Source organism: Eupeodes corollae, chromosome 1, assembly GCF_945859685.1.
Source record: "Eupeodes corollae chromosome 1, idEupCoro1.1, whole genome shotgun sequence".
NCBI lineage: Eukaryota > Metazoa > Arthropoda > Insecta > Diptera > Syrphidae > Eupeodes > Eupeodes corollae.
Genome location: NC_079147.1, coordinates 199,696,589 through 199,719,065, shown reverse-complemented (window position 1 = coordinate 199,719,065; position 22,477 = coordinate 199,696,589). Strand labels below are relative to the sequence as shown.

At 36.1% G+C, this 22,477-nt stretch overlaps 3 protein-coding genes across 3 annotated transcripts in view; all 3 read right to left on the bottom strand.

The window, feature by feature from the left end:
• LOC129943387 (protein numb) overlaps window positions 1–7,240 on the bottom strand; it is a 95,599-nt gene extending 88,359 nt beyond the window's left edge. The window contains exon 1 of the mRNA XM_056052795.1: window positions 6,300–7,240. The gene's annotated coding sequence lies outside the window, so the exon portion shown is untranslated. The remainder of the gene's footprint in view (window positions 1–6,299) is intronic.
• Window positions 7,241–11,264: 4,024 nt separating this feature from the next.
• LOC129938523 (cytoplasmic dynein 2 light intermediate chain 1) lies at window positions 11,265–12,477 on the bottom strand. Its single transcript, XM_056046143.1, has 3 exons — window positions 12,310–12,477; window positions 11,799–12,243; window positions 11,265–11,739 (listed from the first exon to the last, which is right to left on the bottom strand). Exons 1-3 carry the CDS (start codon window positions 12,451–12,453, stop codon window positions 11,294–11,296), a joined length of 1,035 nt encoding a protein of 344 aa, XP_055902118.1. The 5' UTR covers window positions 12,454–12,477; the 3' UTR covers window positions 11,265–11,293.
• A 5,741-nt stretch (window positions 12,478–18,218) lies between these two features.
• Window positions 18,219–21,737, bottom strand: LOC129938521 (vacuolar protein sorting-associated protein 54). Its single transcript, XM_056046142.1, has 3 exons — window positions 21,389–21,737; window positions 20,404–21,329; window positions 18,219–20,349 (listed from the first exon to the last, which is right to left on the bottom strand). Exons 1-3 carry the CDS (start codon window positions 21,562–21,564, stop codon window positions 18,614–18,616), a joined length of 2,838 nt encoding a protein of 945 aa, XP_055902117.1. The 5' UTR covers window positions 21,565–21,737; the 3' UTR covers window positions 18,219–18,613.
• Window positions 21,738–22,477: the final 740 nt, after the last annotated feature.

Below are 22,477 nucleotides of genomic sequence, written 5' to 3'. Positions count from 1 at the left end.
CGAAAAAAAAATAAAAGAATTAAAAAAAAACGTCGTTTTTCTACTACGACGATGACGATAACAACGACGACGACGTGTAACGTGTTGTCATTAGCGAAGTGCATTGTGGATCTAGGTGCTTACATATACCTACATACATATATATGGTAGAAATAATCCTTATTTTAATTTTTTTTAAATCCTTCTATCTACAGGTTTAACACATTCACATTGCAAATCTCATTTCACTAAAAAATCTACCCATCGCCTCTAAGTCGTTTGAGCTTAACGTGTTCTATTTTACGTCAATGAAAATGGCAACCCATCCTAGACTTGGACAATAATTCCTAAACATATCCTAGAATGAAGAATAGAATTGAAGCATTAGCATTAGCGTATTCAGATTTTTTTTACTGGGATATGCTAGAAAATCGATAATGTTTAGGAAGCCCTTTCGTTGGGGCGCCTCTAGAAGGAAGATGTTCTTTATATTAGATACAAACACGTATGCAAAAGGACAAGAAGTAATATCATTGTACTTTTTTTTGTTTCGTTTTGTTTTCCTTCTTTTTTCGTAATTTTCACGGAATCTTGTTTATGGTGTTCACGGCGTTATAACTTTGAAAATGGGTTTTGTTACCCGATGTATGGCTGTGTATCTTTGTATTGGGTGCAATACCCAGTCGTAGCGAGAAGAGACGAAATACGATGATGTTGTTTAGGTCAAATTTGTAGTTTTAATTTTGCCAAGAGCCCCCTCGACGGCCGACATTGAAAGGAAGGCTAAAAGGGGAAGACATACACAACAGGATACGGTTTTACATGAAACAATACACGGTACTGATCTGGTGGGATTAAATGATTCTCTCTTAAATTAATTTGAATCTATTTCGTTTTACATTTGTAAATTGTATCTGCTCCTTTTTTTAATTAAAATAACAAAGTATTTGTAATGTTTCATAATAAAAATTTCATAATATAAACAATAATAAGAATTAAAGAGGTTTTCTTATGTCATTTAAACTGAGGACATATAAATTGCACAAATGGAACGAATAATCAGAATTATATATTGTTCAAGGTCATTCACTTTCTATGGGATTTTTTTAAAATTATATTTAAAATCTTAAAGAAAATCTCTTTGATGATAACTGTATTTTATACTACAGCATACTCATAAGTTGCTTTATTGCTGTTATTGAAAGCTTTAAAGCTGTAAGATTATATTTGGTATTGGAATGTTCAATACAAGTAGATATTCAAATATTAAAAAGACTTAACTGTTTCTTAATAAGACTATGCATAACATAATAGGTTTGACAATAATTATTGTAGAGTAAAACAGTGCAGCTAAAGAGAGAAAAACTCCTGTTACATTATTTGCTATTTTAAAAATAATGGTCAACAAAAATGCTTTTATTAAGAGAAAAGTCTATGAAAAACATTTTGAACTCTTTTATTAATAACACAAATTATAAATAAGACTCTGCATTAAATATGTACTCTTCTTGATTTAATAAAAATATCACTTTTTGTGATAAAGTAAGAAATTTTGTGTTTTCAATTTTAAATAGTTTTTTTTTTCTCTTTAAATTCAATAAAACCAAACAGAAGATATAACATGATTGATTTATATTTGTATTTAAATACCTAAAGATTCATTTCATTTTGAAATCTTGTGTCCTTACCGACGAGCTGGTTGTGAAACGTCAAAACCAGTGAGCACCAAGTTTCTAGCCGAAATTTGTACACTACGTCGGAGGGGAAATTTCAACTACTTTTGTTGTTAGATTTAGCGAATTAGAATCCCTTGACTAGGTATAAACTAGCTTTGTGAATGCGACCAATTCCGCCTGACTATCAAGTCAATTCCAATTATGTCAAAATTACAGCTGATCAGGTTTTTTTCATTCAACTGAAACTTAACTTTATTACTCAGTGATTTATTTATTTTCTTCAGTCTAATAAGTTTTTTTTTTTGTTAAATGATTACTTGTCGAGTTGGAAAAGAAAAAAAGTTATATTTCTACAAGTCGTGATGGACTTGTAGATTGCCTAACTAGTGGCCTTGGTCAAAATGTATGTTTCAAGAATGCAGTTGAATGCAAAAAAAAATCCCTTATGTTGCCTTAACCTGCCCAATGTCTATTTTAATTTTTTGCTAAGTAAGTTCGTCACTCGTAAAAACTTGCAGGTTTAGAAAGTTGACTGAAAAAGTAATTCAAGAAAGATCTCCGTTACAATCTACTATGTATGTATGTATTTGCAAACATTGAAAGAAAAATGTGAATCTTGGGTAGTCGGCGCCCACAACTTGAGTCTTCAGTAGACGGCCCCATATGTTAAGTTCTACATTTTGACCAAAGTAAGCAATGATCATAAGTAATTTAACAAAAAACACTTAGTAGCAGTTTTGTACTATCATACTTAAAGAGTTGGAAAAAATAATAGAAACAACTTTAACTGTTTTTCTAACGTAAGGATACATTTTTTTGAATGCAAACAGAAGTTTTGAGTTTGTTTATAAGTTTGTCAGATATTTAATATTCGATACTTAACAAAAATTTTAAATGTCATCTATAATTTTAATAAATATGGGTCGTGAATTACATTATACTCCTTTTGAAAGCAAAGTGATGAAAATACATATGTAGACAAGCTGGAAAGACGCTGATTGAAATTACAAAAACTTGAAACTGTTCGAAGAAAAAAGTGTTTAAAAATTTACATTCACGATTAAAAAAGGAGTAAGATGAAGAAAAAGATAAACTTCTTCGCGTTTTGATACACTATTGGCTTAAATATGAAGGAAGAATCCATTTCTTTCTTTAAGAGAACTCAAAAATGAATTAAACGGATCAGTGACAGCTAGAACAATAAGAAACCAACTTATAGACCCAATTCTTTCTGGTGGAAGTCCACAAAAAGTTGAATTTTTTAACCAAGCAAAACATTATTCAAAGACTTCTCTTTGCAAACAAAAGCTTACATCGTTCTTATTGGAAAAAACTTTTGTTGCCGGATGAAACGAAGATTAATTTGTATACTTTCCATGGGAAAATGTATGTTGGAAGGCCAAGAGACAAGAAGTTTAACTCAAAATACACAAAGAAGACAGTGAACCACGGTGGTGGGAATATATTTAATTTGAGGGTACTTAGCATCTGTTTTAGGTCCAATCTTTTTGATCAAAAATGAGATGTGCAATGCGGATTCGGATCGGAGACTGTAAAACCAAAAAGAAAAACGAGTTGTGGTTGAAAAGGGAACGGTACTCCATGCCCGTAGAGACATTTGCCGAATTGGTGAATTCGTTACCCCAGTTATAAATATTAAGAGTGCCACTACAAAATACTCAAAGAATTTGAAAAACTTTTACCGTCAATGTACTTTCTCGCTACAAAAATAGAACCATTCTAATTTTGTTTCTATTATTTTTTTCAGCAGGAAGCAACATTTTTTTTGAATTGAAGTATTTAAGCAATAAATTGTTAAAAATGTACTTGTCTAGGTTTTATTTTCCAACTCTTCAAAAATACTTTTTATGTGTTAAAAAGAATGAACACGAAGTGTGTTTCTATTACTTTATCCAAATGTATTACAAAAAGTTTAAAAAAAAAACTAATACTATTTTAAAAATCCCTTTCTATCGCTTCAAATGAAAAATTTCATGTTGAATTTTTTTAAATTGGCTATATTCAATAGGTTTAGAAATCGCTTTCAAAACATTTAATGGTGCATGGGAAATCTCAGAAAGAACCAATGTCCTAGTAACTGGATTTTAAAGGTATTAGTAGGGTACCGGGTAATTCAGCGTGGTATCAAGTACTCGGGCCTAAAGAAAGTTGGTTTAAATGACTCAAACTCGAGGTTATGGATGGAATTAAATATTCAATTCCTTGTATTTTTTACAAGTTTAGGATTCATTGAAGGCTATTTACCTTCACAAATATTTAAAGGAAATTATACCAAAATGGTGTTAAAAGTGAAAAAAGAACAAAGTATGACTGCTTTTGATTTGTGCAGTTTAGTAATATTTAGTTTAGTGGTCGGCCAGAAGAGCCAACTACAGAAAAACTACAAAACATATGTCTTCTATTGAAGAACTTTTAAGACTTTGAAAACAAAATATTTTCTTATGAATTGCTTGTAAATATAAGGTCCTCCATATTTATATTCGTTCCAAAGAATGGGGTTACATACATACAATAAACAGTTAACCTTTTAGAACTTGAAACTGGATTTTGTTCATAAGGATTATTCGCATGTTTTTATAAAATTAAGCATTTGTTTTAAAAGATATGCGTTTTTGAAATTAATATAAATGAGCAGGTTCAGACAACAGAAGAGACTTTATTTGCAGTCAACTGCGGTCTTTGAACGCAAATTTTGAACTAGGCAAAAACTTCAAACTCGGAACTTCTACCTTCAATTGATGGTACAAAAACTATAAAAAAAAATTAATTAATCACTAACTAATAAATAAATCACAGAGTAATAAAGTTCGGCTTTCAAATAAATAAAAAATTATGATTAGCCGTCATTTTGACATAAGTGTAATAACTTGATAGTTAGGGAAATTTTTCTTCACTAACTTTCCAATAAAGTTGCCTAATTTTAAACGCAATTTTTTAGCAGCTGGCCAATCATATCCTAGAAACTTGTAGTGCTTTTAAGTCCCTTATGTTGTATGAACTGAGAGGTCTTGCGTGTCATCCCTGCCTGTGCCAGCTAAAGTTTTTTCCACGGGTACTGCCTGTTGCGCGGAATTGACAATCATCCAAGAGTAATCATGCCATTTGAATTCGTCTTAAAGCTGTATGTCCCCTTCATCCCTGACAACATAACTCGCACACAGGAATGGTTGAGAGTTGTAATTTACTAGGCCCTAGTTCTCAACGAATATACAATCATCCCACTTAACTGTCTACAAAATGTAACTCAGTTGAAGACGCAAACCCTGTTTATTGTCAGTCACTCAAAAACTGTATACATATCAATTTCTATGAAAAACAAATTGCCTTTGACTTTTTCCGTCATACTTGAATAAAAAGATACAAATTATTCACCTAAAATAAGACATCAAATTATATTAAAACTAGCTTTGCTTTTGGTGTACATCATTGATGGATGTAATTCAATTAAAACCAACCCTTTTAAAAACCAATTTAATTGGAATAGATTTCATCTTTTATGATGGGAGCACAAAACACCAATTACATCTGCCATGAAATTTTACATGTCAAGGCCGTTTCTCTTCGCGCAAAAAAAAACAAAACAAAACAAAAACATTGAAATTCCTGGAATTTTGTCCTTTTTTTTCTATTTTAAATTCCTCACATTTAAACCCGTCCCGATGCGATGCTTCCTTAAATTTTTTACACTTTTCTCGTCGTACCTCAACTCGTATTTTCTTTCATTCTCCCTCATTTTTAGTCATTCACCTGATTCAAGTAGGTAAATAAATAAGTTAGAATTTAGAAGCAACACAAATTTGTCAGGTTTGTGCACCCACCACCGAATGCCATCGCCATTCGAATTCAACCATGGCCAGCCAATCCACCCTCTGCTGAAGGATGAAGGATGTCAAAAAATATCTACCAAAAAATAAAACCTAAATTATATACATAGCTACACTTGGTTGGTGGTTCGATATTGCTGGTTACATTTTCTTCCTGCTGCTGCTCCCCGATTGAGGTGGTACTACAAATACAAACTGACAAGGGTGGTTTATTTTTATTTTGTGTTGTTGTTTTCTTTTCTTTTTTTTCATTTCAGGACAGGAGGAGCCGGAAATATGGGGAAGTGGGGTTGAAGGAGGCTATGAGGAAGAATTAAGAGGGTGAGAAAAAGGAAAAATCGATATTTCCACTTCGATGGCGTTAAAATACCATACAAAAACAGAAACTACCTACAGGCTGGAAAAATAACAGTTTACCGTGAGTAGAGTAAAGTCGAGTAGCGACAGCGACAGCGAGTATCCCATCCAATACGTCACTATCACCATAATAATTTAACGTGTCTTGTGTCGTTTTATTGGGAATACCAACTCTCTTTGCAGGTATGCCTCCTAGCTAGGAAGGTACACTATTGAAGGTGATACCTCCAACCTACCAACCATGGATGATGAGAAGAAGATGGTTAAAGGTGGTTGATGGGTTTCTCTTGTGGGTGTTTAAACGGTGTGTTGTGGTGTCGTTGAGGTGGTAAGAAAAAGTGTCAAACATTTTTGATTATTTTTCTTACCCAACCCACATAAATAATTCGTAATCGAGAAGATTTACAAAACAAAAATAAGCAAAATATCAATTTCAACTTACCTTGAAGTAGGTTTGTTTGTAGATGATGGTGTGTGTTATGGAGGTTAACGTGCCTTTAACGAGTGGGATTGGAAGTGGGTATAGGTATAGGATTCTTTTTTCCAAGAACTCTACTGTGCACTGAATTGTTGAATTTTTGTTTTCGCCGGATTCTCTCGGTTGACGATGACGACTGTAAATAATTATAGGTCACTTGTCGTCAATGCAGAACAACAAAAATTAAAAAGACAACAAAAATACGACAGCCCATCTAAACCGATTACACAATCACAAGACCAAAAAGGTGGAGCAAATGGAGTTGTAAAAAAATTACACTTTTTTCGGGGAGAGGTTGCCGATGATTGCAAAGGAACACTTAACGTTAACAGGGATTGAAGAAGTTCAGTTTGCACTTTATAAACGCGCGTTTACCGCTGTCCTTCCTTGAGTTTTCTCAAAACGTAGTTAACCGTAAAAAAATGGACATAAAATGATTAAAGGTTGAGATTGAAAAGTGAAAAGATTCATTCAAAATTAAACAAATAAATAGAAAGAAAAAAACACTCGATATCGAAACGGTACTTTGGATGCGGCAAAAGAAGATTCTGAGTTCCCTTTGTTTTTTTTTCTTTTACTTCTGTTGTTGTTCTTCTGTGCAATGATTTTTCTTTTAAACCAGAAGCACACAAAGCAAAGCACCAGCCACCACGACGACGACGGCACTACTTTTACTTACTTACTATACTAGAAGAAGGCAAAGTAAAGACTCAACTCAAAATCGAAGACGAAGTCAACACAAAATTCACCAAACTCCGAACAGCAGCAGCAGGCAGCAAGTCAAGGCAATGTCTATAATAGAACTTTACTCTACTAACTGTTGCAGCAAGACAGAGATGACTAGATTACCGAGCAGCGAACCGAACCGACCGACTGACTGAGTTGAGTTCGAATTCGTCACAAAACTTTTTTAGCGACAACCACGAGCACGAGCGAGGAGCTCTGCTGTGATCTCTGACGACGACGACGATGAGAAGCAGCAGAAGGCAGAGAAGCAGTAAAGTTATGGCTCATGCAGTGGCGGCAGCGGTCGGTTGGTGGGTCATGCGTGGTTGTTTCTGTTTCTCGGATTCGGATTTAGGTATAGCTATGGGTAGGAATAGGATTCAGTCTCTGTGGGACGTAGTTTTCGATGTAGAGCGAATTGAAGTAACGGACGGCTACTACGATTAGATTAGGGTGATGCTGATGTCACGATGAATGTGGGTGGTGTTCTATTGGGGAGCAAGAGCAACTAAGAACAACAAATAGAAAAGAACACACCAAATGGGTGCATACGAAGTATTCCTTATGACTTTTGGCTCATATAAACTTCGAATTTCGAATAAGAAAATGAACTCGAAAAAGGGGAGCACAAATTATCTCAGATTAGGTGAGTCTGAGTATGGTATTATAATAAATCAAGTTCAAGAGAAGATTTACTCACTCTCATTTGGCTCAGTGTTGGATTTGGATGTTTGGGGAAACTTAGAAATGAATTGATTCATTTCTCAGAGTGAATAGAGTATTAATTTGGAATGGACTAATAATTAACTTTATTTTACAGTAGGTGGAGCTGTTGGAGTTATGAAACTTCGAATCTGTCAAAACACCAATTTTGGCCATTTTGGATTTCCAATAGGTAACATATAGTAGAAATATGTAAATGGATATGAAACTAAATTCATAAACCTTGACTGGGTATTTAGCAAATCTAACAGTCTTTCCACTTCGCAGGGATATTTTCGACATTGTTTGTGTCAAAAACCAATCTGCACAAATTGATTTTTCGAAAAATGCAGATTGGAAAAATACATATAATATTATATCTGCACCATCAACGATAAAACAAAAATAATAAAGTGGTGCTACAACTCCATTTTTTCAAAACGCATATTCATACATACCTACATACATAAATATCTTTTTCGTTCCGTTTGTCACAATCAATGGATTTATTTTTTATTTAATACCTACCCAATTTTCCGATCTGCAAAAATATGGCATCAGGCATCACTGAAAAAGAGCTGGGATACCCGTCTTTCGATATTTGAAAAAATCTTAGAATAAAACGATTTTGAAGTCAACGCCTTCATTAATTTCCTAGATATTCGAACCAAAAACTCATATGTTACCAAATTTTAACAGTATTATTTAGGTTTTGATAGTACTTTCTTTTGATGTATATGTATGTATATCAGTAAAACAACATTTATGTATGTGAAGTCGATAACTCCACTGGTTCTTGACGATGACATCTTTTTTTAACACTTTTCATTTAGATTATCATGATTTTGAAACGTCGAGAAATGTTTTCAATTCGACAACTCGAACCGATTATAAAAATTTCCTACAATAGTAAAGCTAAGTAGGTAAACACGATTGGAAAATCTTCCAATATTAGCAGATTGTTCGCAAATCATTTTAACCAATTTTTTATCAACCATGTAAAGACTCAATTTTATCTGTCAAAAGAACAATAATTGGCAGTGAATCTTCTTGCAATACTTTGCACTCGTCTAATCACACAATTTTGTGAAGTTTCAAATCATTGGGCGATTCTCCGCTAATTAGATATTTCCAATCAACATCAAAAAAATCAAATTGGGTGGCGCAACAGTCCGTTGTGAACCAGGGCCTAGTGACTTACAACTCTCAACCATTCCTGTGTGCGAGTAATATTGTCAGGAATGGAGGGGACCTACAATTTTATGCCGAATCCGAACGGCTAGTTTGAGAAAGCATTTTTTCATGACAAGAATTACTCTTGAAGGATTTGTCAATTCCTCGCAAGAGGCAGTACCCGCGAAAATTAATTTTTTTTAAATTAAGGTGGCACAGGCAGGGATTGAACCCAAGACCCCTTGCATGACAGTCCAACGCACTAACCATCATGCCACGGGTACTACTCCAATCAACATCATCCTTATTTTAATTGGCAGAAAGTTTTAGAGCAGGAATCAGCAACAAATGCTTAGACGGATTTGAAAGAGTTTGAAAACTACGAAAATTGAAGGAATAAGAAAGTAATGACAAGTCGAAAAAAGTGGGTCTCCCAATTCCGTCTGTCTATCTGTCCTGGCCCCTACAGCCTAAAGCACTAGATCGATGACTTTAAATTTGGAAATTTAGGTTTTGAGCCTATTTGCGTTAAGAGTTTTTATTTTATTTCAAATGTTTTTGCATGACCAGTTGTTTTCACTTCTGAAATCTGTCGTCTGTCAAGAAAATTGTGTGCAATGCATCTACATACATATAGCAATTCAAATGTTTTCTTGAAGACTTCCCACCCTGTAAACAAAGAATAATTAATTGGAAGATAAGATACTGTCGGTAATTGTCAAGCGATTTTCTACCAAAAAATTGTCAAACATTTGGATAAAATCAACCAACGGATAATTTTCATTTGATTGAAAATTGGTAATTGTTACCTATTTGGAGGACTATTGGAAGACTTTCGACAGTTCGGCCAATATTGAAAGATCTTGCAATCATGTATACTTCGCTTAACTATCCAGTCTGCCTTAATTGGAATGCAGGGGTGGAATCGGGTAAGGTGATTTGTGATAGGTGACAGTCACAATCAACAAATTCGGTCTGTGTAAGGTGATAGTCACCGTTGACAATCACGATTTGGTGACTTTTTCTGGTGACAACTCTTTAGTTGTCACTTTCATTGGAAATTGATTTTTATTTTTAGTTGCTGAAATTTCAAGACAATATAAATGTGTTTTGGCCTTTGATTTTACCTTCTGAAAATGCTGAAAATGAAAATATTAATCATAATAGAAATGTCCGGCTCTTGAGAATTAACCTCCGCAATAAAATAAACATTCTTGATCTTTCAAGTCCAAAGTAAGTACGCATATGTGCTATATATTTGTTCACATATAAATACCTATTTATTATAAGTTGTTTTTTTTTTTATTTATAATTAATATTCTGAATTAAATAGATTCTTAAAAAAGTTTCGATTGAATAAGAAAACATTTTTACATATCCTACCGCTTCTGGATTTGTCAGCTGGAATGCGGTCAACACACATTCCCCCTATTCTTCGATTAGCCGTGACTTTAAATTTTCTTGGCGGTGGTGGTTACCAAAGGCAAGTTGGCGCTGGCTGGTCAGCTCCAATGAGCCAAAGTACTGTTTGTGACGTTATTTCTTTGACCTTAAAACAAATGGAGAGGAAATTGTGCCCACTTACAATCAAATTTAATCAATCGGCTTCAAGGGCAACAAAAATGTTCTTTTACGCAAAATATCAAATTCCTGTAGGTAGGATTTTGTTTCTTAGTAAAAATAAACTAATTTTATTACTTGTTTTTTATTTTATTATTTGTTTCCTAGTAATCGGCTGCATTGATGGGAGCCGTATTATGATTCTCCGCCCTTCGGAAAATGAGCATGTGTATTTCAATAGAATGTATATATATATAATATATAGTATCCGGATAGCTTCCGATCGGTTTTTGAATACAACCACTGAAATTGTAACAAACGTCAGTGAATTTCTTTTAAAGTGATACCAAATTCTAAACAAAATTTGGTGATCACCTTACATAGACGCAAAAATTAGTTTGATCACTTTTTATGATCACAAAGGTGACAATCAAAAATCACCTTAGCCGATTCCACCCCAGTTTTTTGATAGTTGACCAATCAGATACAAGAAACTTGAATTACTTTCAAATCCCTTATGTCATCTGAATCTGCCCAAAATAATAAATTATTTGGTAAATCAAGCGTTTTTCTTGTTCTCAAGTGTTATAAAAACTTTCAATCTTTTATTTTAAGTGAAATCCATGTTGACCAATAAAAAACTCAATAACCAGCCTGTTAACTTGACAAAAGATGTTCAGTAATGTATTCTGCTTAAAAAATATATATAATAATATTTAGTGATATATGAATTTTCTCTGTTTTAAGAAATCCTAATTAAAACAAACGTGTATAGAATGCATTTTATTGAAGCTTGTTCAATTTTCGATAGTTTCGAACTTCCCTCTCATTTGACTCTCTTTAATCATTATTGCTAGTTCTTGATTTTTTTGCTCCCTCATTTCGTCAATTATACTCTCACGAAATCCAGGATCTTTTGCTGGATCATTTATGAGAGTATCAGTAGACTTTTTAGTTTGTGGAACTTCTTGACAATATATCCATCCAATTTGTTCAATTGATATTGGATTCGAACCAATTCGATCCCAGCTATCTGATCCAAACCATACCGACAGTGGTTCATTGTAATCGACGTTGAATATACGAAAAGGTTGCGTTGGACTCCCATACCCCAAGTGACTCATTGTGTCTCTTAATGTTTTTGACAATTTGGGCATTTTATTGGAGTAGAAGAGTAAACTAGCCCCCAAAACGTGAGCCATTGAGCGGAGACAACGGCAAACGTGTTTCTTCAATTCCGGATCTGGAATAAGATTCCAAATCTAAAAAAAGAAGTTCTCGACTGAAAAAGATGGAACTTACCAAAATCCATAAAAAGATCATATTTTCCACCCACAATAATCAGAGGAAAGGGAAACAAATCCATTGTTGCCAAATCTGGATGTTCCTTGCCCATCACTCGCTCACTAGATTTTTCCACATGAACTCTCAGTTCAGTTTCGTTAAGCAAATTAGTGTAAGTATTCTTTAAGCCCTTGTATGCATTTTCCAAATCAATCCATAAACTTTTAGGCAGCGATAAATCCACGAAAAGAATTACAGCGAAATTATTCGCTCCATGTGATCGCAATGGAACGTCAATAAGTTGCTCGGAATTATCCAATGAACCAAGTTCCCAAATGTGAGCAATTTGCTTTTGAATTCCCTGCGAGGAACTTGTTCGTTTGCCATAGGAGTATTCCAATGCGAGGGTTGGTCTAACTGATTCTTCTTTTTCAAAAAACTTATTTATCGCAGTGGACTTTCCCTTAAAAAAAAAAAAAAACACGAAAAAGGTGGGTGTTTGGTTTTATTTGGTTTTAAATATATTTACCACTCCTCTGCTTCCAAGAACAAAAATTGTTCTCTCCTTTGGATCATTATCGAGTTCGAGAATTCGAATTTGTTCTTCGAGGAGTTTTATGGCAATATCTTGAATTGAATCGGTTTTTTCATTGGAGGGTTGGTCAAGGAACATTTTGTTTTGGATTCAAAATTACAACTAAAATAATAATAGTTAAAAAAACGATGAGTGATGTCCAATGAACAAGAAGCGTTTCCATGGATTTTGTGATTTTAAAAGACTCAAAGTGAGCATGTGCATAACAACTCTTTTTAAAATATGTAATTTGAAATAAATTCAAATACTCCAACGGATATTATGGAAAGACCACTTATCTTATTTTAAATAATAATATTATCTTGTTTCAAATTCATGGTACAGAAATATTTCTATGTTAAACCAATAAAAAACAGGATTATAAATCCTTTACATTCCAAAGTATGTAATACAATTCTGTCAAATCAAAACCAATACCTATACCAATTGAACTGTTTTGAATTATTCTAAACCAAAAATATTAAATTATTTATTTAACCATTGGATAACACTGGTCAGCAAAATTATGTTTTTCTGTAGCACAAGGAAAACAATACTTCTGTAAAAAAAATATACAGTGGCTAAAAACGTATTGTCAATTTCATATATTTCAGATTTTACGCTACTGTAATAGACTTAATATGGAAAATTTAACAATTTAAAAAAACGACACCTTCTGAGAGTATTTTAATTTATTTTGATTAAGCGATTAACAAGAGGATTAGAAAAAACAAGAAACTGTAGGTAAAAAAAGAACTGGAAACTCTCTTATTGATGTTTAAATGGGTACCGTTACTAAAGTACCGGAGGCTAGTAGAAGAAAAATGTTAGTCAATTAAAGTGCTTTTACCTTTAATAAAGTCATTCTGTCCCAGAAAATAAAAAAAATCGAAATTCCGCAGAAGTTCAAAGAACTAAGTAATTTTGTTAAAAACAAAAGCTGTTATTTTGCGCCAAGAAGGTTCAACATACAGTAAAATCGGTAAGGAATTAAATATTAGTTTATTCACAGTTCGGAGGGTCGTAAAAATATACGAAAACACCTGGCCAACAGAAAACATGAAAAGAACAGGCCCACGTGATATTATGAGGGATGTTAGAAAAAATTCCAAAAAAGGGCTCCTTACCTTTCAGTAGATGTGGAAAACACTACCGGTAAACATTTTAGTGTGCAGACTCTTCGTAATGATTTGGACGGATACAATTTTTATCTAGGAGCTGCAAGAAAAAAACGTTTGGATTTTGCCAAAAAATATATAAACGAATCCATGGAGTTTTGGGAACCGGTTATATTTTCGGATGAGTCGAAGTATAACATTTTTGTAGACAATGCTGAAAAACTTGGTCTTAGGGATACATGTCTTTCAACAAGACAACGATCCTAAACACACCGCCTTAAATACAGGCGAGTGGTTGCTCTATAATGCTCCCAGACTTAAAACTTACAACTCCTCCGTAGTGTCCTGACGTTAAAACAATTGAGAACTTATGGAATCATTTGGGATAAGCAGTGAGAAAACATATAATTTCATCTAAATCGGAACTAAAAAGGGTCATAACGGAAGAGTAGAACAAAATATCTAGTCAAACCACAAAAACTCTTGTTTATTCAATGGGCCGAAGATTGCAAGAAATAATCGATGCCCAAGGATTGCATACAAAGTACTAATATTTTGATTTTTTTATACTAAGTTAATACTTTTCTGAGCAGTGATTTTTTTAATGTTGTTATTAAAATGAATTTAAATGCTCTCATGAAGTTTCTTTAAAAACAATCCTTTATTTTGTTCACAAATTATAAATTAAAAAGTATTTTTTTTGTTTAAATTAAATTCATGATTACTTTCTAAACCTGCAATCCCTTAATACAATATTCCGTTAAAATATTTTTAGTATTTTAGTTATTAATTAAAAAAGCTTTTAAGTTGTAAGTATTTATCCTAAAAAGGTTCTCAAAAGAAAAACCCAAAATTGGCATAACATCAAGTATTTGAAATACTTATGTAGATATACAAATTATCTTAAAACGGGTACTTCTAAATTTTAGTGCATAGGTATACACTGTAGTTTACTTGAATAAAGAGACACACAAAAAACGGTGTGTTATTAACAGTTTTCATGGCTGTGTTGACGGTAACTTTAAGAAAATATTTTAAACCTCTCCATAGAACACACTTACAAAAATTATTTCCATTTCTTTTTGCATAAGTCATGAGTATATTTTTTCAATTTGGTTTTAAAATTGAATTTTATAAATGAAGCTATTTTTGTAGCTCACTTTTACGAGGCGTTTCGAAAACTTTGGAAAAATTGAGATTCTTGGTACAGGAAAGTGTATTTTTTTTAGCGTTCTCTTCAACAATTCGAAAACCTTACTACATTTGAAAATTCAAAAAATGATTGCAATCAACTGGACTAACCAACGTTGGATATACCATCGACACCTGCTGACGTTTAGTTTTTTATTGAGTTGAAGATGACCTAAAGCTCAACCTTCGTCACTAACAAGGGACTTGGTCACGATTGCTTGGCGATCATGGCATTTGCCAAGGAATCGTCATTGCACCGCATGAAACAGCGGTTCCCAGAGCGCCAATGTGTTATATCATTTCGAAGGTAAAAGTGATTAAATAGGGCGCTGTTTTCCAGATAGTGGTTGGAACGAATGCTAACATTCACTTTGTACATCTGCTGGAAAGCAGCTCCCGCCGCCTCCACTTTTTCCTTCTGATCCTTAATTATGAAGAAGTCATAGTCAAAGATGGCTCCATCTGGATCTATTTGCGCTGCCCTAAGTACATTTCTGTTCTCTTCAGTTCTTTGTAGTTTCAGACACGGAAGATCATTATTGTTCTTTTTCCTGATTATATTGTTGATTTTCGGGAACATACTAGGATCACTGAAATTCATTGACCGGATCTTGCGGTCCCAGTACTTGTGAATTATATTACATTTCACACTACTTAGTACATAAATGAACAGAGTAGAGAACATAGCACCTTAAGCGCCTAGACTATGTAAGGTGATAATAACACCAGACATTAATACAAGACTGAAGAGAAAGAACACATGACAACAGCACGCGGTAGGTTTCGAGACGGTCCCATATCAGCCTACCAACCACGCTCACTGATGATTGATTTTGGTGATCGATAGGAACCGAAGCTTTATCAATGACTAGGCCGTTGACTTACTTGTGCATTGATAACCAGTAGTTCACTTTAACCAATAGATTGATATATTTTATTGACGACTTCAGTGTCCTAACCTTCAAGTCGTGTAGGTCTGTAAGTCGTCTGTACAAGTTTTCAAGTCTTGTCAGTAAGCCACTCTTGTGCCTACGTAGTGCCTCAATAGTCGCGTTTCTGTAAGCTTCCATTTGGTCCAGTTGTTTGTACTTTGGTATTGTCGGTTCCATCGTTCGTTTTATTGTTTCGTCCATCTGTTGTAAATGTTGGTCAATTTTTGTATTTTGATGAAACAGTTTTCTTCCAAGCTTAGTTTAAGTTCCCTTAAAAGAATCTCAAGTTCTGAAGCAAAGTAAGTAACCTACGGAGCTCCAGCCGCATAAGCCGCAATCATATACATCAGCTTCCCTTGAGTGAGAGAGATGCATACAACGCAAACTTCTAGCGTCTTGAACTTTCGCAATTCACTGTTGTATATAACTTTATAATTAATGTCTTTTCGTATAAATAGAGCAACACCGCCCCCTTGAGTGGAGTCGGGCCGGTCTCTTCTTACTATATTGTAATTTATATGAGTCAATTTGTGTTTGTGGTTTCGCTAGATGTAAATACATCGGGACTGTAGTCTTCCAACAATTGGAATATGTCGGCTTTTCGTGAGCCCATTATGGTCTAAATTGCGCCAGGCCAGGCAACAAAGAGTAGAGATGATCTACCCTTTTGCCTTGCTCCTTTATCTAACTTTGCAACCCTGTTAGTTGACCTTGAATGCTCAACATAAAGGCTACAATATCAGGCTTCACCTCTTGTGCCTTAGGCACGGAGGCCTTTGGGACAACCGTTAGTGGAGCTTGTCTCGTGTTCCCATTGCCTGACACCATTTGGGCGCAGGAAAATTTAGGATCCAGGAATTTTTGTGTTGGAGCCTGTCGACTTCTTTCGACTTCTTTCGGCTTTTTAACTGGCCTATTTCTGCTTTATTTCTTGGATATTAGGGCAACACCTATAGCTAGCCGGGTGCCCTTGGTTTCCACAAAGGACACACTTGAGATGGGTTAAATCATCAACCCGCTCATTCCCCAGCTTGCACACTCTCTTAATGTGGGTTTCGGAGCACCTGACGCAGCACAACTGCATATTGCAGTTGGCTCCGCCATGGCCAAACCTCTGGCACTTCGTATATTGTATAATGTCGTCGTGCGTTATTAATGTGTCCCAGTGACAGTGACAGCTTTATAGTCAAGGGATTTGATTTTCTTCACGCTCTCAAAACTGCTTTGGGCGATAATGTTAAGAGGAACATTGGTAACCTATAACCCCCTCGCCTGGACTTCACCGTAGTGAAAGGCTTGACCCCGATGAAATCAAGATCATCAGTGGCTTTTTACGGAGCTAAGCTAAGAGCCCCCTTCAGAAGGATCGTTGTTTTGTTCGCTTTTAGGCGTGAAGCTGAAGAACTGAGATGTGGCCTCTTTTAATAACCCTTTTACTAAGTTGTATTCGGCCAGTGAGAAACACTATTTTTGCTGCTGTGGTTGTTGTTGCTGTTGTTTTTGCTGCTGTAGTTTTTGGTGTTTTTGGGCTGCCTCTTGTTTTCGGCGCGCCTCTTGTTCCAGCTTTAGCTGACTGAGGAGGGGCTCAATTTCCTCCTTGCGCTTATTGAGTCTTTGTTCGAACTGGATGATGGATGCCTGTCTGGCTTGCAGGGCCTACACCAGTTCTCTTTCATCTTGAAGTCCCTTCCCTACCTCCAAAGCCTTATTTATCTGCGGGACTGTATCTGGCTCCGAAAGGATTAAATCCTTTTTAGGTGACCTGAAGAGCCTTTCTCCACCATCGGACATGTATTCTGTTGTTTCAGACTCAGCGTAGTCTAAAAACTCAATCTCATTGGTGACCACCCTCCATTTCCTTACGCATATCACGCCGCAAAGCGTAGTTGGCTTTCTCCACCTTGTTCAAGTTATGCTTCTTTAGCTTCCCCTTTTGGTTAATTGTTGCTATTGTCGACTGGTCAGATGTTGTTGCTGGCACCACCGTAAAAAAACGACTCACAGTCTAACACACTAACCACTATGCCACGGCTACTACCAAAATTACTTAATATTGAGAACAAAATTCTAGATAGAATCTCTAACACAGAATTTTTGTTCATTGAAAAGAAATATTCTTGTTAAACTAACTATGACATCAAGTTGATTTCTTGTGAGCCTCCCAAAGCCATTGAAGCAATCACAGCAATATAGTTAAAAAAAAATGTAAAGAACAGAAATACAACTCACCTTTTTATTTATCTCCTATCTCAGAGTATAAGGAAGGCTTCTCAAGGGACTTCAATTCTACATACATCTAAAATTTTGCGAAAGTAAGAAGATCAATTTTATTTGAATTTACCAACAGAGAGAAATATTTATTTATTTTGTTTTAGTTTATAAACTTTACAACTTTTCGATAAAATTATTGTATTCTCTTTTATAGTTTTTGTTTATTCATTTAAAAGTGTTTCTGCTTTAAAATTATTATTATTTTATCGTTAATCAAATTAAAATTAAATTTATCTTAATTCATTGGTTTTTCTTATTTTTTTTTAATTTAATTTTATTTATTAAACAATAATTCTGTATAAACAAACGGCACTATGCGGTATTTAATCGCCATTTTTCTTCTTGTCTAGCATTTTTTTTTATGTAATAATTTAAAAATGTTTTAATTTTTAATTTTTTATTATTTGTATAAAATATCTTTACAAAGCAATACTTCATCTTTTTAATTTTAGTTTTAAAAAATAAATAAAAATTCAGCAAAGTAAACCAAAACAACAACAAATAACCAAAAAGAAACCAATAAAACAGAAAATTACAATATATTTTTTTTACTTCAATCTGGAATGTGTCCAGGTTCTCTTTGAGAGAGGAGGACATTCAAAACTGAAAATTTGGCAGTCATAAGCTACATAAAAGGGGGAGGGTAAGGTCAAGGACTTTATTATTTAATTATTACTAAATTTAATATTTCCTTCATTTCTTTCAGTATTAAAAAAATAAAAATAATTCTTACGTCTAATAGTTTTGCTAAAAAATCCAAATATCCTCCATGGAATCGTCGCCCATCTCCTCGGGGGCCAATGCTTTCAATGTCCTTAGTGTCTCCATGTAGAAAGTCAACTCCGAAGTGACAACACCATGCTGTGGCCCACCATTGTTGACGATGTTGTTCTTGAGTAGTTGCTCTTTCAATTTGTCCTTGAAATTTCTATGAACAATGCGATAGATGGCGTGTATTTGTTGTTCGGGAAGGATCGGGGCTATTGCTTCGTGCAGTTTAACCAAATGGCGTGAGATATTTCGAAACGATTGCGAGGGCACCGGAGGTCGGGAATCCCAGCTGGAGAGCTGCGCGGCCACACGGTCGGTGACAATTCCGTAGATTTTATTCTCGATTTCTTTTATGTGTCCGATGAAATCCTTTTCGATCGTATCGAAGCTGGAGACGGAGGTCGGATCTAGGGAGCGGAAATGCTCTTTGACTTTGGGCATTAGCCAGAGGACTAGCTGGAGGGCTCGCGAGACGAGTGCCAAGTTTCCACTTGTGATGGTTTTGAGACCGGCAACGCGTAGCGCTCCAGCGCCGATTATTAATTGACACGAACGTGAGTTGAACGTCCGCAAGAGGTCCACAACATTTCGCGACAGATAGCCCGCCACAATGGGCAGGCGCAGGGCACATTTGCAATATTCGCTGATCATTTGCACCAGCAGCAGAGCAGCACCTACCAGCGAGAATGGCTTCCCTTCGACCAAAAGCACTGGACTCGCCGGACTGCCGCCACCGTTGCACTGGATAGCTGTTGCTGTTCCGGCCGAATACTCCAAGGCCTTGCTAAAGCTGAAGTCATTCTCGGCAATTCGATCGATGATCTTTTGGAATTCATTGGGAATGTCAACCTGCCGCCAACGTTCCGAGTCTAGAAGCAGTGCCATTTTTTGTTTTCTCTCCGAGTGGAAGCGATTGGCAAACCTTGACGCTTGCACTTTGACTGCGACTTTCAGAGGAACACTCTGTGCCCCCGATATCGCCTCTGTTCCTGCACTGAACTCATCCACAATGGCCGTCAGCTTCTCGATCTCGTCGGCGGTCGCCACACTCTTCTCCAAACTCTGACTGGACACCAGATTTGAACAGCGTTCATGGCAATAGTTGCAAACAGATTGCAGAAGCTCACATAGTTTTTCTTTGACGTTCTCGTAGTCGGCGTCGGTGAGAAATGCATCCGAATCCATAAGATTCACGGCCTCATCAAATCTCCCGGCAGCTGCATTGGCCGTTTGAAGCATTATCGTGGTCACAGCTTTTACCCGCCCCAGGACTTCCAGCAGCGCCACTGTGGCCCTCTGCAGCAGAGCAATCCATTCGGTTATGGACAAACTTTGAGCCTCCTCCCCGTGGCCGGTCAGACACAATTCAGCATCTGATGAAGCTATCACCTCGATGACCAACTGTTTGATTATTGCTCTTATCGTCACGATACTCTCCTCCTTGTAGGTATCGATGAAGGCGTAGTTATTCTTGCGCAACAGACCCATGACAATGCAAATGAGCTTATCTTCGGCCAGGATTTTATCGAATTCCTCATCGGAGTTGGGACTGGTCGAGGACAAGGGTCGATTCAAGTCGGCTGTGGCGAAACGTTCGAATTCCGTGGTCAGCATTTTATCTATTAGTTTCTCCATTTCGGTAAGTTGCATCGGCAGATGCTTAAAACAGTGCACGCCGACTAGTTCTTGGGTGAGGATCTCTTGGGTGGTTCCTGAAAGGTGAGAAATGACAATTGAATCATCGAAACATACTCCATTCAACTCACCTATCAAATCCAGAGCTGCCACGTAATCCTGCGTGCCCAGTAACAGCTGCAACATTGGTTGTGTCTTGTGCACCGTCGCCATTAGACAGAGTTTGTCCAGAGTTTGGTCGTAATTTCGCCTCCGCTGGGCGTACTGGACAATTTTCAATGAATCCTCAACCTCAGTCTTACTCAGAGCTCGCAGACTCTGCCTCAATTCGCGAACATTTTGGGCCGCTTCCTGCATCTGTTCCATGATGGCATCTTGCGATGTCATTGCGTGAAAGAAGGCCGCCGATTTCTGGGACACTTGGCGGGCAATTTTCACCTCGACAATGTCCAAATAGTGGGAGAGTTTCTCCTGTAGCAGTCGACCCGATTGTTTGCTCTCTTCGCTGGCTTGCCCAATGCCCGGGAAGACCGAGGCAAAGCATTCTGGGTTGTTCAAATCCATCGTGGCTTTCATGAAGATGTCGGGGATTTCGCTGAGTTGGCCTTCCCGAGTCGGACTGCGGTAGTTTTGTTGACTAGAATCTTCCTTCTCTTGCTGCAGTTGATGGGCGCTCATGCGGACATGGCGTCGATAGCGCTTGCCGATTTTCTTGACGTAGTTCTCGAAGTCTGCATATTGGATGTCGTCCAGATGGGGCGACTGGCCGATGTGCGCCTTCTCCACGAATGAATCACCCCATTTTTTTGTGAACAGATTCGCCTGCTTGCCTCGGCCGGGATCATTGAGCACGGCGGGAAGATTCTGAGCGGCCGAGAAGACTGACCATTCGGGAGCGGGTTCCCGACTTGGTTGGTTGACGTGGTAGCGAGTGACATGCGATTCGTAGTCCCGATCGGATACACCATCCAGTGGCAGCGATGGACAGACGCCATTGAAGCCATAGCGGCAGACGTAGGAGCCTCCTTCCTTGGTGCAATGACGATCTCTTAAATGCCTACAAAAAGAACAAATCTTTATGGGATACGAATTTTGGAAGAGAAAAGAAGTACTTACTTGACAAAGTCGGATGAACTTTTAAAGGATTCCATGGGGCAGTAGTAGCATGACTCCCAAGCTGGTGGCGTTTGGATTTGTGGGTCTTTTTTGATGATGTTCGTGTTGCCTTCGATGTTGTTGGGGTTGCTGCTTTTACTGCTGCTGCCAGTTGTTGTTGTCTGATTATTTGCCATTACATTACAATTCACTATAAAATTTATTGGAGTTTTGTGCACATAATTCTGGAATTTTTAAGAAACGCGATGAAACATTGCAATTGCACACGACGAATAAATGTTTAAGGAAAATTTTTCATCATATTTTTCTTTCGTATTTTTCTCAGTGACAAGAAAAATGATGACAGAACAGTGAACACAGAAAGACAGAAAGTGGAAATTCGAATATGTCATCAGTTTTCGAAATGTAAACACAAGGAATGTAGTAGATTTTTGGTAGAATAAGGAATGCATTCAGCAAGTAATCGTTCCACCATGAAGAAATATTAGACAACATATATATCATATATATATAATGAATTGGAGCTTTCAATCTATGGATTTAAATATAACAAAATGTTATATATTGACAATTTCTAATAATTCAAAAAGCCAATCGATATAATTATGCATGGAATATAGTATAGTTTAGCCCAACTAACTTGAAGAGTTCAATTTGTCACAGAATCAAGACTGTAGGACTTTTTGTATTGCTGGCTTTTATAATTTTTAAGTTTAAACATTAGTAAGGCATTCGTTGTAAGACTAGAGTACAAATAAGAAACTAGAACTAGTGGAACTATGTAAGTGTCTTATAAGCAGCCAAAAGGACAGCTTTTGATCTTAACCTCCAGTTGCAGACTCTGAAAAATCAAAACTCAAGGTTTATCATTTTTAACTGTCCTTTTTACTTCTATTTTTCTTTATCACCCAAAAATCAACCTTTAAATTTATTTATTTTAATCAAAACTTATGATTCTTGGTTGCTAGGAGAACTGAAACATTTTAAGAAAATTGTATGTATGTTTATGTTTCTATAAAGCCATTGAAAAATATTGTCGCAATTTTGCTAAACATACTTTTTGCCCTAATGTGAGTGTAATCGCCGCCA

Excerpts from the sequence above, each read along its gene's own strand:
- LOC129938523 (XM_056046143.1), bottom strand. The coding sequence starts at position 12,453 with ATGTTCCTTGACCAACCCTCCAATGAAAAAACCGATTCAATTCAAGAT. Across the intron at positions 12,244-12,309 it reads TTCTTGGAAGCAGAGGAGTG|GGAAAGTCCACTGCGATAAA; the intron begins GTAAATATATTT and ends TTTTTTTTTAAG. Across the intron at positions 11,740-11,798 it reads TGATCTTTTTATGGATTTTG|ATCCGGAATTGAAGAAACAC; the intron begins GTAAGTTCCATC and ends ATCTTATTCCAG.
- LOC129938521 (XM_056046142.1), bottom strand. The coding sequence starts at position 21,564 with ATGGCAAATAATCAGACAACAACAACTGGCAGCAGCAGTAAAAGCAGC. Across the intron at positions 21,330-21,388 it reads AGTTCATCCGACTTTGTCAA|GCATTTAAGAGATCGTCATT; the intron begins GTAAGTACTTCT and ends TTCTTTTTGTAG. Across the intron at positions 20,350-20,403 it reads GGCAGCTCTGGATTTGATAG|GAACCACCCAAGAGATCCTC; the intron begins GTGAGTTGAATG and ends CTCACCTTTCAG.